The sequence below is a fragment of the Grammomys surdaster genome, unplaced genomic scaffold (genome assembly GCF_004785775.1).
Source record: "Grammomys surdaster isolate TR1022 unplaced genomic scaffold, NIH_TR_1.0 184, whole genome shotgun sequence".
Lineage (NCBI taxonomy): Eukaryota > Metazoa > Chordata > Mammalia > Rodentia > Muridae > Grammomys > Grammomys surdaster.
The window spans coordinates 7,271,494-7,289,352 of NW_021604629.1; the positions used below are offsets into that span (position 1 = coordinate 7,271,494).

General features: G+C 39.9%; 1 protein-coding gene across 1 annotated transcript in view; it reads right to left on the reverse strand.

Moving 5' to 3' along the window:
• The window catches only part of Psma1 (proteasome subunit alpha 1), an 11,598-nt gene extending 2,442 nt beyond the window's left edge, over window positions 1–9,156 (reverse strand). Inside the window, exons 1-8 of the mRNA XM_028768037.1 lie at window positions 9,041–9,156; window positions 7,480–7,524; window positions 7,098–7,199; window positions 6,884–6,987; window positions 4,294–4,382; window positions 3,598–3,668; window positions 3,006–3,135; window positions 581–660 (exon numbers count right to left, since the gene is read on the reverse strand). Of these exons, the coding sequence (XP_028623870.1) occupies window positions 581–660; window positions 3,006–3,135; window positions 3,598–3,668; window positions 4,294–4,382; window positions 6,884–6,987; window positions 7,098–7,199; window positions 7,480–7,524; window positions 9,041–9,043 (624 nt within the window). The 5' untranslated portion in view covers window positions 9,044–9,156. The remainder of the gene's footprint in view (window positions 1–580; window positions 661–3,005; window positions 3,136–3,597; window positions 3,669–4,293; window positions 4,383–6,883; window positions 6,988–7,097; window positions 7,200–7,479; window positions 7,525–9,040) is intronic.
• Window positions 9,157–17,859: the final 8,703 nt, after the last annotated feature.

Consider the following 17,859-nt stretch of genomic DNA (forward strand, 5'->3'; position numbering starts at 1 on the left):
ATATTATATATAATTATATTAATTTTTATATAATTATTATTTTTATATTAATTTTATATATAATTATATTAATAATTCAAAGTTTTAAAAACTGTAGGTATGCATGAAAAGAGGCAGGAAACTATGGTTCTTTCAATTACTGATTCAATATTTACTTTGGTTACTATGAGAAACCTCAAAAGTCCAAGTCACCTAGTAATGAAGTCTTCTCCTAGACCAGTGGTTTTCACCTTCCTAATGCTGTGACCCTTTAATACAGTTCCTCATGTTGTAATGGCCCCCAACCATGAAACTATTTTCATTGCTTCTTCATAACTGTTCTTCTGATACTGTTATGAATCGTAATGTAAATATCTGATAAAGATATACTTACTGTAAATAAAACTGAAGGAATTTTATTGCTGTATAATCTCCCACCCCAATTTAAACATGACATTTCAAAACCAGATAATTTGGTGACTTGAAAGGAAATGACAAATCAAGGCTGCCCAATTAAAGTAACTTAAGGACATGCTATTTTATTCTTGTGATTGAGGATTAAACTATACCATTAATACCTACAACTGGGACCTTGAGTTACCTTTGTGGTCAGGTCCTGCTCTGCAGGAAGTGTCTCTCTTAAGGCACGCAGACCATGTTTAACCAGTTCATCCAAATTGCCTGTATGCAATAAATTAAAAATAATGTTTTAATTTCACCATCATATAAGGCTTCTTTTAATGATCAAGTTTGTAGTCTGAAATGGTGGTTTGAATGACATATTACATAGAATAAAACAGCCAAAGGTGTAATGTTAGCATCTAATCTAATCTAGTATCAACCAACATCAATGACTACTTGATGTCTTTTAGTAATAAATATGATCTGTCTTTCACTAGACTAAATAAAAGTCCTGGTTACAAATGCCATTCCAATTTTATAGAATGTATTTTATAGAATGCAGGTTTTTATGTTCATTAATAATAAGTCTTCAACTCTTTCTATGTGGTCAATATTACCTGATACCAAAGTCATCACAGACAAATATAGACCAATGTTCCCTATGAATAAAGACACCCAAATAAGCGGCTCATACCTTAGCACTTGGGAGGGTATGGAGCTGGGGGTGGAGATTCTGAGTAGTTTGAGGTCCATTTCAACTATACAGTGAGACCTCATCTTAACCAAAATAAAACTACTGCCATCATTTCTACCACCACCAACAGAACCCAACAACAAGGAGAAAAGATTATACATAATAACCAAGTGTGGTTTTTCTCAGGAATGTAAAGATGGTTAACAGAAAAGTCAACCAATGTAACACAATACATTAATAGACTAAGAGGAAAAACAATGTATGTCCACTTGAGTCAGATATAAATGCATGTGATAAACTCCCAACTACTACTTAATAAGAACACTTATTCATCTCACAGTGCACATCATACTTAAGAGAATGACTGAATGCTTTCCCTTCAGTCTCAGGAATCAAACAAGGACATCTGCCCTTATCACTTCCACTCATCACTATACTAACAGTTCTAGCCAAGGTATTCGATAAAAACAAAATGCACCTATCTGGGAAGCAAGAAAAAAAAAACAGCACACATCAAGACTTGGAAGTGAGAAGTAAAACCACCTCTACTGCTAATGATGTGATCTAGTGCCATGATCTCAAATCTAAGGAATCCACTAGACTAGAATTAATGAAGTGTTCTTAAGGTTGCAGAACACTCAATCAATATATAAATATCAAGTTCTTATGACAGAGCAATCTGCAAATGATACTGAGAAAATGCTTAAAACTAATATTATGAAAAGAATAAAGTATGAATAAATGAAACAAAAGAAACACAAAACATAAACTAAAAATTACAAAATACCACTGAGAGACTTAAGTAAATGTCACAAAAGTCTATGTCCAGAGGTTGCCTTACAATGGGACTACCCACAATAAATGGCCAATGTTAAGTAAAGTGTGCATTCAACACACCTTGCCTACCAAATGTTACAGCTTAGCAATATGTGACTGTGTGGCTGACTAAGACTCATGACTCACTGCTGCTGTCCTGTATTAGGATAGAAGATCTTAACATGAGCGGCTAACCCAGGAGGAGATAAAAATTTAAATTCAGGAGTTCATTTCCTTTGCAGAGCATCTTGTTTTTGCATATAATAACATCAAAACATTCTGAGCTAAGCCATCATAAAGCAGTGCCATCTGTGTCACAACAGCGGAACTATCCCCTAAACACCCTACAGATTCGAACAATTCTCTAGTAAAGCTCCTTGGATGGTAGTATCACCCAGCTGTCATGACACTCATGAGAAGGGTAGAAGCATAGGGAAGCCTGCAGGTTCCTGTTTCCTTCTGTGACCAAGCTACGAACTCTTATACCACAGTACCATCTTAGCTAGGGTACGACTACAAGCTGAGTCCTCAAAATCTCCCAATAAGTGGGTGATCTTGGAAACTCCCAGTTCCTTCAAAGAATACTACACTGCCACAGGAAAACTTATGAAACCAAGACAAAAAAATCTTGAGAGGAAAAAAAAACCCTGATATTAACCCTTCTTCTAATGCAAAGCAAAGTGCTTAAAAACCAGGTCATCATCTTACACTCTTCACCTCTTTTCCCACGGCTATACTGCTTACTTATTTATGGGCCGCATAATGCAGAAATTCTATGTGGCCTAAAGTAGAAACAGATTTACAAACAATAAGTTGTAAACAGAACTTACAAATAGCAACTAATGCAATGGTTTTCAACTCTGACCAGGACCTACTTCAGACTAAATATGTCAAGAATTTTCAAGGTTGAAGACATATTTATATTTTGATAAAGTTCTCTTAGTAGCTAGAAGTAAAAGTTAGCATGTGTTACAAAACAACAGATACTTTATAAACTTAAGATTTTTAAAAACTAAAGACTATTAGTTTTCCTCACTTAGGGTATATTTGCTAACTATATAAAGACTAAAAGAGGCAAAAAAATAAAAAATAAAGTAAGCCAAACTACACTTACACTCCATAAATTCAGACATATGTCTCTCCAGGTAAGTGCGAGCTGATTGAGAACGGGCTCCAATAGACATAGCTCTGCAGTCAAAATAGTTAGCAGAGGGACAGGTTTGGAAAATGTGAGGGCCCATATCCTATAAACAGAAAAACAGATTATGAAAGTCTTGACTTTGAATTGACTAGAAATTATTTCTAGGCTTAAAACATTGTTAGGATGTAACTGTGATAAACATAAAGGTTAATCTTCATTATCAGAGATCCACCTGCCTCTGCCTCCCTAGTGCTGAGATTAAAGGCGTGCCACACCATGCCCAGCTCCAGACATATTTAAACAAAAAGGGAACACTCACTGACAGTGACTAGAACCATTTCATGGGCTCTGTCCTGGATCAACTCCAGGAGGCAATAAGCTGACCATCAGCACTCATCTCTCCTGCAGTCTAACTACAATGCAGTGTGACTGACCACCTCAGGTTCCCCGCAGGACAAGCTCTTGTCTCCTCAAACCCTGTGTCAGAAGAAATCCTTCTTCCCTAGGTGGTTTCTGTCAGGTACTTTGTCACAGAGGCAGAAAAGTAGATAATACAAGAACTCACATCATAACCAGCAATGAGCAGCCCAACACCATACGGTCTCCGGCCATATCGTTGTGTTGGGATCTGGGTCTCTGAAACTAGTTAAGGAATCTGTTTCAACATGTACTAAATTAAAAAAGAAACTTCTAACTTCTTCTTCTTTTTTTTTTTTGAGACAGGGAGATTATGCAGCTCTGGCTGTCCTGGAACTCTCTATGTAGATCAGGCTGGCCTTGAACTCAGAGACCCACCTGGTTATCTCCCAAGTGCTGGGACTAAAGGTGTGTGCCACCACCACCTGGAGACTTCTAGCTTAATTGTTTCATAATTTTCTACAAGAAAGTAACAGAAAGAGTATTCCTTTGGCCTAATTATACAAATTTTGAATTTTCACCAGAGCCAAGAACGAACACTAACAAAATAATCTCTTCCTATATAGAAATTTATTTTGAATATAAGGGGCAAGAACTTGGGGGGAAAACCAAAACCATTCATAACCTTTACTGTCTAAAAATGATAATTGAATAGTTTCCTTAAATTGGGCTATTGTATTTCGGAAATATCAACTGTTTATAAAAAATAGTGAAAGAGTAATCCAATTCTTCAAACCGTTACAATCTGGTTTATGTTTATACTATCATATTCCAAGTAACTAAGCAATCACTAAGTGACCCAAACTTTACAGTTTACATTTACGAATGCCAACATAAAGGATACTGCTTCCAATTAGAGACACAAGGCGAGACACAGGAAGTGGTCTGTCAAATACAAATCTGGAATCCAAACACTCCTGGCGCATAAAGTTACTAAAAAAGAAAACAAAAAAAATTAATCAGTCCATACTACAGAGGATAAATCTAAACATTTAAACAAAGCAGTTTGATTCCATTTTGCTTTCCTGCAAGCATTTTCATGGAGTACATCCATAAAAATCAGAACGGTAAGCTATGTATAGATTCCTTTTTGTATGTGAACTAAACTCTGGGACCATATGAAGTTTTTAAAGTAAATGACCGGGTGAAGCAAGGCATCACAACCCTATAATCAAGCATGTGGAAAGTGAAGGCAAGAAGACCAGGTGTTTGAAACAGGCTTCATAATAATGCATAGTAAGATAGTAACTGAATAAATCTTATTATTACTCTGTACAAAATCCTGGACTCAGTACTTACAGACTAGAGGAGGAGCCAAAAAGTACCTTCTCTTTTCTTGTCTTTCCCATTGTCAGCAATAACATGCCTTAATTTTGGGTTTCAAACCACAAGAAAAGAAGTTTTTTTGTTTTTTTTTCTTGAAAGCAGGTATAAGTGCCACCTTAGAGGAGATATAAGCCATCCTACAGCTGAATCTCACTGATAACCCTAACAAGATCCAAGCCAGATAAATAGCAAGGAGAGGAAAGCTGGTGTCCATGAAAGGGGATAATTAGAAACAGCTATGTTCCTTTGTCTTCACATTGGCTTCCTAGTACACGCATGTCATATCTGATGACCAAGCTTTATTTTGGGGGTGTTTCTGTTGTGTGGAAGTCAAATCCCAGGCCTCTAATAAGAGAGGCAAGCCCCTTGGCCCCCTGGCCCTCAGCAAGTGTTGACTAGATGTAAACATCAAGCTGTCCAGTAGTTTAAATTCAATTTTCTAAGACTTTCTAAGATTATACTATTTAACATGGGAATCGCTAAATACAAGTGGGTCTAAGGTCTCAAAGCAGCTAAAATTTATTTTCCTGGTTTTTTTGGGGGGGTGGTGGGTGGGGGGGACACAGGATTTCTCTTTGTGTAGCCCTAGTTGTTGTCCTGGAACTAGCTCTGTAGACCAGGCTGGCCTGGAACTCACAAAGATCTATTTCTCTCTGCTTCCCAAGTACTGGGATTAAAGGCATGTGCCATCACCACCAGGCTAAAAAGTATTTTAATCACAAAACATACATCAAACTTGAAAAGACAACACCAAAACCACACACACACCATCTTGCTGATGAAGTTTTCATACTAACTCAATGTTGGCATGATACTATTTTAGACACCTAAGTTAAGTAGCAGATTTGAACAGCATACTACACTTTATACTCTGAGAGCAGAAACACAGAGTATCACTCTACTACTGACTTAAGAGACTGGTTGAATATTTCGAAAACATTAACAAACAGCAACTTGGGCCTTACTCTTACCTTGCTTTTTAACTAATAAAACCATGATGAACTAAAGAGATTAGTTTTGGCCACTTTCAGTTCTCTCTTTCTGAAAGCTGTGTTAAGTGTTTTACATGTCAGGTTACTTAGTGGGAAAAATTATTTAAGTGACTAGCTCAATCTCAGATACTAAGTGATGAAGTGAGAATTTAATTGGTATGACCCCAAAGGCCTACCATTTCACTTATGTGCTATTTCTCAACAAGAAATACCTACCTCCTCAGGACAGTTACAGAAATTTACCTATTACTCTCTATTTCCCACCTTGTTTTAGAAATAAGATAGGTTTTAAGTTCCCTGAAGACAAGATCTATAACTGAGTCTATACCATTATATGCTACTGAACTTTGTGAACACAAATGCATAATAAATATTGACATTGTAAAGAAAACTAGAATGGTTTAGGTCATCCTTCAACAGAAGAGTGTCCAGCTCTTAGGCATAAAGGACTTGAAACAATATATATGTCAATGAGTATCAAATTAAAGGACTTTCAAAACCATTAGGTTTAATAGCACTATAAAAATTAGGAAAATGCCGGGCAGTGGTGGCACACGCCTTTAATCCCTGCACTTCAGCACTTGGGAAGCAGAGGCAGGCAGATTTCTGAGTTCGAGGCCAGCCTGGTCTACAGAGTAAGTTCCAGGACAGCCAGGACTACACAGAGAAACCCTGTCTCAAAAAACAAAAAACAGAAAACAACAACAACAAAAAAAAACAAAACAAAAAACCAAAAAAATAGGAAATAGAAATACTTAGTTACACACCCAAACCCACTAAGGTATTTACAGTATTACAAATTTTAATATTCTGGGGGCTGAAGAGGTAGCTTAGCAGTTCTTCCAGAGGACCCAGGTTCCAGTATCCACATGAAGGCTCATAATCTTCTATCATTCCAATATCAGGGGAATCTAAGGTCCTCTTCTGGTTTGTGAGGAAACTAAGCACATGCTAGTGCACAGACATACATGAAGACAAAGCACCCACACAAATAAACAATTAAACTATAACATTCTGGGAGATGACTTCCTATGGTATCTTATCTAGGTATTTTTTTTATAAAAATAGTCTATTAGGAGACAACAGGAATGCTTAATTTTTCATAATCGTACATACCACAACAGTCTGGCATCAGCAGTTAGACCCGCAATTGAGATACCAATATGGTTGTCAACGTGGAGAATTTTCTTCTGGTGCGCGGCAAGCTCTGACTGTGCCCTCTAAATAGACACAGTATGGTATTTTAGTTTAGAAGTTTATTATTTATCCATGAATTTATATTTGATACTTGTTTCCTGAGGGAGGAAGACAGGGTTATCATTACACTTACCTTCAGTGCAACCAACACTGCATGTGTTTTTGACTTTAGACCGACTGTTGCTGAGCCTTGCTTAACAGCTTCCATTGCGTATTCAATCTGATGAATCCTGCCCTGAAGACAAAAAAACCTTTTTTTTTCAATTTTTAAAACCAATAAACTAATTTTAATTCTAACTTTAAGATCACAGCCTATAATCTCACAAGCTTTGTTTCCTTTAGGGTTCTACTAAGCTGCTCAAACTGCCCACCCACTCCATGATCCTATGGCTTCAGCCTCCTGACCAATAAAGATTAAGATGTGTACTACTAGGCCCAGTTTACAATCTCACAGGTTTCTGAACCTTCTTCAGCCATGAAAAGTCACTTCATGGATATGGTAGAAAACATTTTACCTGAGGGCTCCAAACAGTGACATCATTGTCATACTGGTTTCGAAACTGAAAGTGGAAGAAAGACAAATTAAAGGAGAACATTACAAACTTCAAATCTTAATATTAAGACATGTGTTTCAATTGTTAAAGCCTCTCTGCTAATGCAGCTTTCCTGAGACATTATTCCAGCACCCAGTTTGCAAAACGATTCCACCTTAATCATACAGGCACTGTTGGGATGAATGGACCAGGCTCCTCTTCTGAACTCCTGTTCTGCTGTTCTCCATAGCACTGCCCTTGGGCAGTCAAGTGCTAAAGAATGCACACATTAACTTTTTTTCCACTTTGCTCATACTGTTCTCTTACAGGCTCTAATAATTTGGCAAAGGCTTTTTCTTTAAATTGAATCAAATGTCTATCTCTTGACGGTTTTTTATCTCCGAAAATTCTCAGCACAATTTTCCAGCAGAGCTTTGAGATGAAGGTCTGATGCAACTCAGTTTGGCCTTCTGCTATATACCTGGGAGAATAATCTTGAAGTCCTATCTCAGCCTCCCAAGTGGTCAGATTACAGGCGTCTACTATCATGCTCAACTATACATTTCTTCTTCTTCTCCTTCTCCTTCTTCCTCCTTCTCTCTCTCTCTGCCCCCCCTCTCTTTTGGACTCAGCCTCTACACTCTGGCTGTCGTGGAACTATGTGAGTTAGGCTAGCCTCAAACTCACAGAATTCTGCCTGTCTCTGCCTCCTGAGTGCAGGGATTAAACTCGTGTACCACAACACCCAGCTTCCTACATACCTTTCTATCTTTATAGTATGATTAAAGTTATGTTTGGTTTAACTTTGACTCTTTTCTTGCCTCTTGTCACTGGATGAATTAACACATAGACAAATCCTCAGTAAAGAGGTGGGCACAAATAGCTACCGTTGGCAGAACCACTACAGCTATAATGCCATTACTAAAGCAAGTGTGTCGGCCCTTAGAAGAATATTCATGCGGGCAAAAAGAGCAAGAGTTCGCATGTTAGACTCGACAGAAGCAGCCCAGGGCCCTACGCTGTAAACCTGATTCCATTCCATCACTTCCCCTCTCATCTCTAGGTACAGAACAAGGTGACTGTATGGAGCCTTTCCCGACGGCACTCTAATGAGACCGATTAAGCCAAACAGACCCACGAGGAAGATGAACTTGGCCTAAAGACCCGACTGCAGGCTTAGGTCTGCGCTGGCGATGCCGGGTGCACCCCTCTACTCCTATAAATTTAGCTCCTATGCAGATCACGAAGGACCATAGGGCATCATGGAATCGGCCACCTAAGTAAATTAAGAGGGGAGGGCGACTGGCTGGCCGAGGAAGAAACGCCTGGACCCGATGTAAAGTGGAGAAGCTGCGCGAAAGGCCGCCCAGGTTACTGATCGTTTCCCGCCGGCCAGGCCGCAGATGCTGAATCACTGCAGAAGCCCGTCCGTGAGGTAAGCTCCCTCTCCCACTACCCCGCGCCGCAGGGAACAGAGGTCGATCCCCGACCAGGTCAGCAGATCTCAGCTCCAAACCCTCTGAGGATTAGGGGCTCAACACACCATAGCTCCGGCGGGGCGATAACCAGACACAGCAGCGGACACAGGAACACGGCCCCAACTACGGTTCGGTGATCGTCAAGGAAGTCTGCGGAATCTTGACGGCGGCGACGCAGGAAGTGCAATCTATCCCAGAGCCACGGATCGGAGTTTAACGTTTCCCCGCCCTCCAGCTCTAGGTGGGCGGGGCCTGAGAAAGCGGCGAAAGTGGGATAGGCGGGAACCCCCGGGGTGGGAATGCCTGTGAGCCGAGCGAGCCGGGGGCGTGGCTTCACGGCACACGCTGAGTTTCCTTACTTTTCTTTCTCAGTAGATTGCAGTTTCATGCGTACTCTCTGTCCGTTCGGCTGAACATCGCCACCCAGCTCGAGATGGTGCGGCGGTTCCGCATAGATCTCAATCATAGTGCACAGAGGTTTGGAAATCAGCCTGACTGAAAGAGGCTGCAGAAAAAGCCACAGAACCCCTCTCTTCCTCTCTCCTTTCCTTCTTTCCTTTCCCCTTCTCTTCCCTCCCTTGACCTCCCTTCTTCTTCCCTCCCTTTCTCTCCCCTCTCCTCTCTCCCCCTCCCCTCCCCTCCCCTGCCTTCTCGTGTGTGTGTGTGTGTGTGTGTGTGTGTGTGTGTGTGTGTGTGTTCGTGTTCATATTCCTGGCCTGAGTATCTTGAGTACTTGGAGGGCCCATCCTTAAAGGCTCCATGCTCTCTCATGGTCATATTACTCATTTTGTGGTCATTAGTTGCTATTGTGGGACCAGATTTCTGTTCTGATATTTGATTTTCCGCTGTTCACAACCAAATACCGTATCTGGTAGATAGGCCACTAGGGGGAAGGTGCGAGTTTTCATACGAATTTTTAAAGAGCATGTTTTAGTTTATCCCCAAATGAAATCAAGACATCTCTGGGCTCGTTGCTACCTTACATCTACAGATTGCTAATTCTATTGAAGAACATGTACCCAGAGTCAGTTAAGGATCTGAACTTCGAAGGCTGGTAACACGTCACTTAAATATCTTTGTTCACAGTAATTAGTATCACATTCTAAATATCTTCGTGTGTGTGTGTGTACATTTTTGTTTTTACATTTGTTTTGTGTGTGTGTTTGTGTCCCTGCACACACTTATGTGAAAGTCTGAAGACAACTTGAAGTTACTGGTCCTCTCCTTGTGCCACGTGGATTCTGGGATTGAACACAGGTTCACAGCTTGGCAGCTAGTATACTAATCCTTGGAACCATCGTTCTGGTTCCAGGATTTTTTTTTTTTTTCTTGTCTCTCTCGAAGGTTTTACACCCTCCCCACCTCCCAATTTATATGCTCTCGACAGTTTATTAGATTGCTTTGTTTTTTAAATTCATTAATACTGGCTCTTGTTATTTTTAAAAAGTACTTGTAACTTTAAATTGATAGACAGGGCTGTTTTGTTTGTCCAGCACCAGCACAGCGCCTAGCACATGTTAGGTACATAATTTGTATTGCTGAGTGAACAATGGATTTTGAATGAATGGGCAAATTAAATGCTCATTTAAAAATAGTTGTGGCACTGCAGAATGCCATTTACAACCATCTGTAACTCTAGGGAATCTGACCTCTTCTGGCTTCTGTGACACCTGTGCATACATATTGTACTTCTATACAGTAAAACACTCATATACATAAAATAGCTTTTTTAAAAAAAACCCAAATTAGTTCATCTACCTTTGAGATTTCTTTTAAAAAATGTTACAAAAATCTTCACAATTCTTTTCTATAGTCATGTGCCTCACACAGTATATAATGTTTTAAAATAAGATTATACTAAACTGTCACTTACTGATACACTTAAAAAGTTTTAGCTAACTTGTCATGCCTGTAGGTAATGGCCTATATTATTTTTAGTAGTTGCATGGAAGTCTATTATGTGGAAATATAATAATTTATTATTGGTGGGCTATTAGCAAGTTTTTGCTGTTATAAAAGTAATACGACTATTATACATGTACACCTTTTGTGTACTTGATGAATTTATAACGTGTGAGGTCAAAGGGAAGATATAATTACAATAAATATATGTTAGTTATAAGATTGAATATCAACCTATATTCTGTGGTCTGACAGGCCACTTGATATACTTTCAGCAGCACAATGGATATTGTGTATTCCTTCTAACTTGTCAAACTGATGAGCAGAAAAAGATTTTTAAAAACCCTCTAATTTGAGTGTACTTTGTCTTTTAGTTACTAGTAAAAATATTTTCATATGTTTCTTCGCTGTTACTTCAATGATTAAAGATGTTCCTTAATGATTTACCCTTTACTTTGCTTTCATTGTTTCCAACTTGTCAACATGGTAATGTTGCCACTGTGGTCCTACTAAGGAAAGGTCTTTCTGGAAAAAAGAAAGTTCTTCGGATTCTAGCTCACATAATAGCTGGTGTGTGTGTCTGTCTGTGTGTCTATGTTTATTGTGAATGTATAACAGGAAACTATATAAACATTCAAGGATAGAGATTTTATTTTTTGTGTTTTTTTTGGGTTTTGTTTTTATTTTTGAGACAGGGTTTCTCTGTGTAGTCCTGTCTGTCATGGAACTTGCTCTGTAGACCAGGCTGGCTTCAAACTTAGATATCTACCTGCCTCTGCCTCCTGAATGCTGGGATTAAAGGTGTTCACAAAGGGGTGTACTACTATGCAGGCCAAGATAGGAAGTTTCAACTTAAAATTTTCTTTTGAGACAAGATCTTACTGTTTAGCTTTTTCTGGCCTGGTACTTGCCACATAGATTGGGCTACCCTCCAACTCAGAAATCCAGCTGCCTCTGTCTCCAGAGTGCCAGGATTAAGTGTGTACCACCACCACTGGCTCACTTAACATTACTCAAGCATTCATCATATCTGAAAGAAAGCTTGGGATATTATATAGTACTCACTAAATCTTTATTAAATTAATGAAGTCTAATGAAAATGGACCCATCATTCCTAAAAATGTCCTTTTGATTTCTATCTTCTCAGCAAATAACATGATATTCTTTCTTTATTCACAAAGTTCCATTTATAGGCCAAGAGAAGAGGCATGTTGTTCTGGTTCTCTCTCTCTGTCTTTCTCTGTCTCTGTGTTTCTCCTTAAGGTCCTAAAGCACACATTACATTTTTTAGTTCTTCTGTATCTGTTGTTGAAGATTTGGTTAATGATGCTGAAAAATTAATCAACAAAGACATGTGGTAACACCAGCTCAGCAAACCATGTTAGTAAGCAAGGCCATGAGTTTTAGTTTTATTTAAATAATTTTATTCGTATTTATTTTGTATGTGTGGGTACTTTGCCTGCATGCATATAGTGTTGATGAAGACCAGAGAGGGCTCAGATCCCTTTCTACTGGAGTTAACAAAAGGTTATAAGCCACCATGTGGGTGCTGGGAATCCAGCCTGAGTTTCCTGGAAGAGTAGCCAATGTTCTCAACTGCCGAGCTAGCTGTCTCTCCTGCCCAATGGCTTTTCAAGAACAATATAAGAGTAACTTCTAAATAAAAGCAAAGTTGAATTTTTTTTTCCTGTGGACTTGCAAATATCTGTGGTGATCTGTATATGCTGAAGAAATGAGATGGAGCTGGTACCACATACAAGCGAGAGTTTGTTCCCTCTGGGTTTGGTAAAAACAAACCCAGTGTGGACTTCTTCCCTGCTTTTGAATGAAATACCTTAGAAATCTCATGACATTTTTGGTCTATCAAGTTAAAAAAGCCAACAAATTGACCAAAGTCAGCTAGTCCATTACAAACGTGAGATCAGTAGTTAACACATTCAGAATGATAATAAAAATATTAAAGGAGAAGTTTCCTGTTTTCCCCAGCTTGAGCTAGGGTGATTATGTCCCTACCTGCCTTTTCTCCTTCTCACTCTGTCCCGGCCAACTAGGCTCTCTTCAAAGGTGAAACAGGAAGGGAGGAGAAGGTTTTAAGTCAGCAGCTTCAGTTCTGTGACTAAAGGTTGATTCTTGAGCTAGTGATGTTTGCAGTTAACCCTTGTTACCTCTCAGATTTTACGGAGACCCCCTTTGTTTCAGTAAGAACATACTGGTCATCTTGCACATGTGGGTAAACATATTGTCAGGTTATCGGCTCATTGCTAGGGTCTTCAGGTCCATGGCTATCTTCTTTGTATGGATTTTTTTTTTTTATCCTTTCATGTGATCCTTTTCAGTAGCACATTATGATCCAAAGAAACACTCTCAGAGGAATACTTTGCCTCAGACCTCAATAACTGTGGACTTTGACCAAACCCCAAACTCATTTTTCAGTGCATCAGCAAAATTCCCACTAGCTTGTTGGCTCTGTGAAGGCTTGGAGTTTTGTCCATTCTGTTCACCATTTTTTTTTGCTGTGTTTTTGTTTTTTTATTTCTAGAGAAGTGACTGTACACAATAAAAGTATGTGACTACTGACTGGATAAATTCTTCAGTGTAAGCCAGGCACCTGTCCACTGTGGCCTCTGACCCTATGGTTATATAGCAAAGTTACACTAAACCCCTGAAGTTTCTTTCCCTAGGAATAGCTGAGGAAAAAGCTGTTGACTCACAACACACTAAAAATTGCTCTAAAAATCTTATAAACTCAAATTTCCCCCCTAATTTAGAATGAACAGATAGTTGAGAATTGTAAAAGGCATTGTCTCCACCCATCCCTCCCCCACCCCCTGAACTGAGGATTTCTGCTTTTGGTGGTTTTCCATTTTATGGTGGAATAGTTGGCATTTTACTTCCTTGGAGCCTCAGCTAAACTGGAGGCAGACTCCCATCCTACCACTCACATTCTTAACCTCACTTGTTTACAGATTGTCTCTCTATCAAACCTTCACCCCTGGAAGACAAGAACTAGGTCACATATATGCATGTATGGAATGTGTCACACAAACTCGGTGCCCAATGAAATGTAGTTAGAAGAGTTGGCAGTAACTGGCAAGATGGTTCAGCATGTGAAGGAAGAGCTTAAGTTTGCTCCTTAGACTTACATGGTAGAAAGAGAGAACTGGCTCCTGTGGTGTCTATGACTTCCACATGCATATATACATATGCACACAAAAAAGATAAAGGAAGAAAGACAGACAGACAGCTGGTATCCACAGACACGTGCCATGGCTCCCTTTTGTTTCCCACAGCCCTAACAGTAAATAGGTTTTGGCTGATGATGTCTTTAGCCAGGAGCTAAAAAGTTGATCAACAAAAATGTTGTAGGGCAATCAACTCTGCAGAGCACTGTTCCTTTAAAGCCATTAGTAAGCAACTCCAGACTTTTTATAGGGTAAAGGTAATTTCTAGGGCCTGAAGAGGTGGCTCAGCAGTTATGGTACTTGCTGCTCTCACAGAGGATTTGCTTGGGTTTGTTCAGTTCCTAGTACCCAATAACCTGTAAGTTAAGTTTCAGGGAATCCAATGCCCTCTACTGGCCTCCACAGGCATCTCAACCAATAACTACAGCCCTGGATCCATATACAACAGTATTTTAAATTTCCACCAGGGGGCAGGAGACATGATTCTCTATCATGTGAAAAGAATTCTGTCAAAGTGGAGTTTCTGTTTTTCACATTTCAAGTTTGGCATGTCAGACATCAGGTGCATGTATGAAATAAGTGGTGGGCACATGTGTGGAGGTCTAAGCTGGTGCCTTAGTCAGCTTTTCTTGTTCCTGCAACAAACTACCTGACAAAAGCAACTTAAGGAAGGAAGGGTTTCTTTTGGCTCACAGTTTGAGGGTGCCATCCATCGTGGCGGGGAACACATGAAGGTAGATGCTTTAGGCAGTTGGTCACAGGGCACCCATAGCTAAGAAGCAAGGAAGATGGATATCTGTGCTCACCTCCTATTAAGCATCACAGCTGGAAACCCAAAAGTGGGGAGTCATTTTCATAGACTGAAGTGAAAATAGAAAAGAGTTATAAGAACTGTATGCTGGGGCACTCCAAAATTATGGTTGATTATGTTAGATCTAAGTTTGTATTTGCGTTTAGCTGCTTTTAAGCTTTGAGGTCTTTTATAACTTATTTGGCCGCCCTGAGTCTTCAGGTTGTATTGTTGAATCCTATTCATTGAAAATAATCTGTGGAGATTGAAGCTCACTGGTAGAATGGGTACCTAGCTTGAGCAAGTCTGAAAATCTGACCCCAACACTGCCCTTAGATAGGTCTAAGACATGTAAACTCTGAAACTCCAAAATGGTTAGGGAAAAAAGTAAGAAAACCACCTTAAGACACAGGCACAGGCAAGGGCTCAGAAGATAGTAGCAACACTTGATAAGTGGGCTCTCACCAAGTTAAAATGCTTCTGCATAGGAAGAAAACAACGAAATGAAGGGACAGCCTGCAGAATGGGAGGGAATCTTTGCTAGCTTGGCATCTAGAACATACAAAGAAGTCAAAACTAGTAGGAAATAAAACCACAAGTAAACGAGGTAATAAAATGATCAGCTACCTCAGAGGTGAAGCACAGATGATAAGTAAACACAAGGAATAGATATTTAATCTTCCTCTGATCAGAGAAATGCAAATTCAAGTCACATTGAGATTCCCTGTCACCCCAATTGGATGGCTGTCGTTAAGACTTAGATAAATAACGACATGGCTGAGTATGGTGGTGCTTTATTTCCAGCACTTGGGAGGCAGAGGCAGACCTTTGTGAGTTTGGGACCAGCCTCATCTACAAAGCAAATTCTAGGACAGTAGAGCTACTTAATAGAGCGGCTCTGTCTCAAAATATAAATAAACTAATAAATGAATAAATATTAAAAACCAAACAAATGCTGGAAAGTATGTGAACAAAAGAGAGCCCTTATATGCTGCTGCTGGGAATTTTTAAATGATTTATTAATTTATTTATTTTGGAAACAGGGTCTCACTGGGTAGCTCTGGCTCTCTTGGAACTCACTCTGCATGTAGACTAAGCTGGCTCCGAACTCACAGAGATCGCCTTCCTCTGCTTCCAGAGCACTGGGATTAAAGGTGTGTGCCTCTACACTCAGCAGAATAATGCTTCTTAAAAAAAAAAAAGTTGGCTCCAGTGGGACCAGCCCAGAAGCTGACCAGGCCTGGGGCTTGCCAGACTTAGCCTCCACCACTCCCCCCAACACGCCACTGGGCCTGGATTCCCTGGCAGAGGCCTGAGACTTAGAACAGTTCACTTTCTGGATTGGATCTCACTGAAGAACCACCGTAGTCTGTGGTGCCACTAAGGGTCATGTGTGAGTCAGTGGTTTTGATGCAACCTGTGGGCAGGTTGATGTTTGTGGTCCATGTCACCACCAAATGCCATGCTCATGTCCCTAGTCTGTGTTGTAACCTGAAGCCATGTTGATGTCTGTGGACCATGCTGCTGCCTTGCTTCTCAGGGAACATACTGCTATGAGTGACCTGCACTGGAGGCCATGGTGATGTCCAGGCTGTGCTGCCTCCAAGAGCCACGTCTGGATGTGTGATCCTACTGTGGCAGGGGGTGGTTGGGGGAGTGCAGGGTGAGGAGGTATATGTTTGTGGCCTGTGCTGTGGCCAGAAATCATGTGGAAACCCATCCACATGTTTGTTAAGAGTAAGGAAGCTACTTTGGCAGTGGTAGTGATGACTGCAGATGGCACAGTTGAGAGGGAGGGGCATGGAAGACTTCTGTGATAACCTCCTCCCCCCTCAAAAAAAGGAACAACCTAAAAAGGAAGTCATCAAAGAGAACTCTTAAACATTGTGATACGGATGCTGAAGTGTAGCTCTTCACACTTGATGGCTTCTGGCAAGGATGCAGATGGGGAAGGACTCAGCTTTCCTTAGGCCACTAAAAGTTTGATCATATTCCAGTGAGCATATGTATGCACAACACAAATTGGGCTTGTTTTATTTTATTATTACTTTGTTGGGGGTAGATCACAATGGCGGGGAGGGGCAGGCAAGGAAGGACTAGGAAATGAGATGGGGGTATGTGGTGTGAAATTCCCAAAGGATTCATAAAAATATTATTTTGAAAAAAAAAACAACCTAAAAATTGATCTATCATATGACCCCGCTTGACCATTCTTAGGTACTTACCCAAAGTATTCAAGTCAATATATAGAGATACATGTATATTAATGTTTACCATGGCTCTATGCACAGTACTTAAATTATGGAAACAACCTAGGTGTCCAACAGTATAGGAATGATAAAATGTGGCATATACAAAGGAACTTTCTCAGCCTTAGAGAAGAATTGAAGTTACGTCATTTACAGGAAAATGAGTGCAACTGGAAATAATCACATTAGACAAAGTTGGTTAGGTAATATCAGAGAGATAAGTATTGTGTGCTTTCTCTCATTTGTGGTTCCTGGACTTTATACAGATAACATCATATGTGTCTATGGCGTACAAGTAGAAGTAAAATTGTCTGGGGGGAAATAGTAATAGAAAAAGAGGGGCAAAGGGGACTGGAGAGTTGGCTCAGAGGTTAAGAGCACTGTCTGCTCTTCTGGAGGTCCTGAGTTCAATTCCCAGAAACCACATGGCAGCTCATAACCATCTATAATGAGGTCTGGCTTGCAGGCATATGTGCAGGTAGAACACTGTTGTACATAAATAAATAAATAAATAAATAAATAAATAAATAAATAAATAAATAAGTCTTAAAAAACAGAAGAGTGGTGTGAAGTGGAAACTTAAGGGTTCTTTGGAAAGTCAGTTGGATGGTGTTAAAGTAGACACAGGTGAAAGGCTTAGGCAGATTTGTGAAGGAATGTGTAGCTGAAGCAGACACACATAAAAGGATGTTCTACTAAAAGAAGCACAGGAAGGGACATGTGATGAGGAGTCTTCACTAATGACCCGCATGTATTGGTCC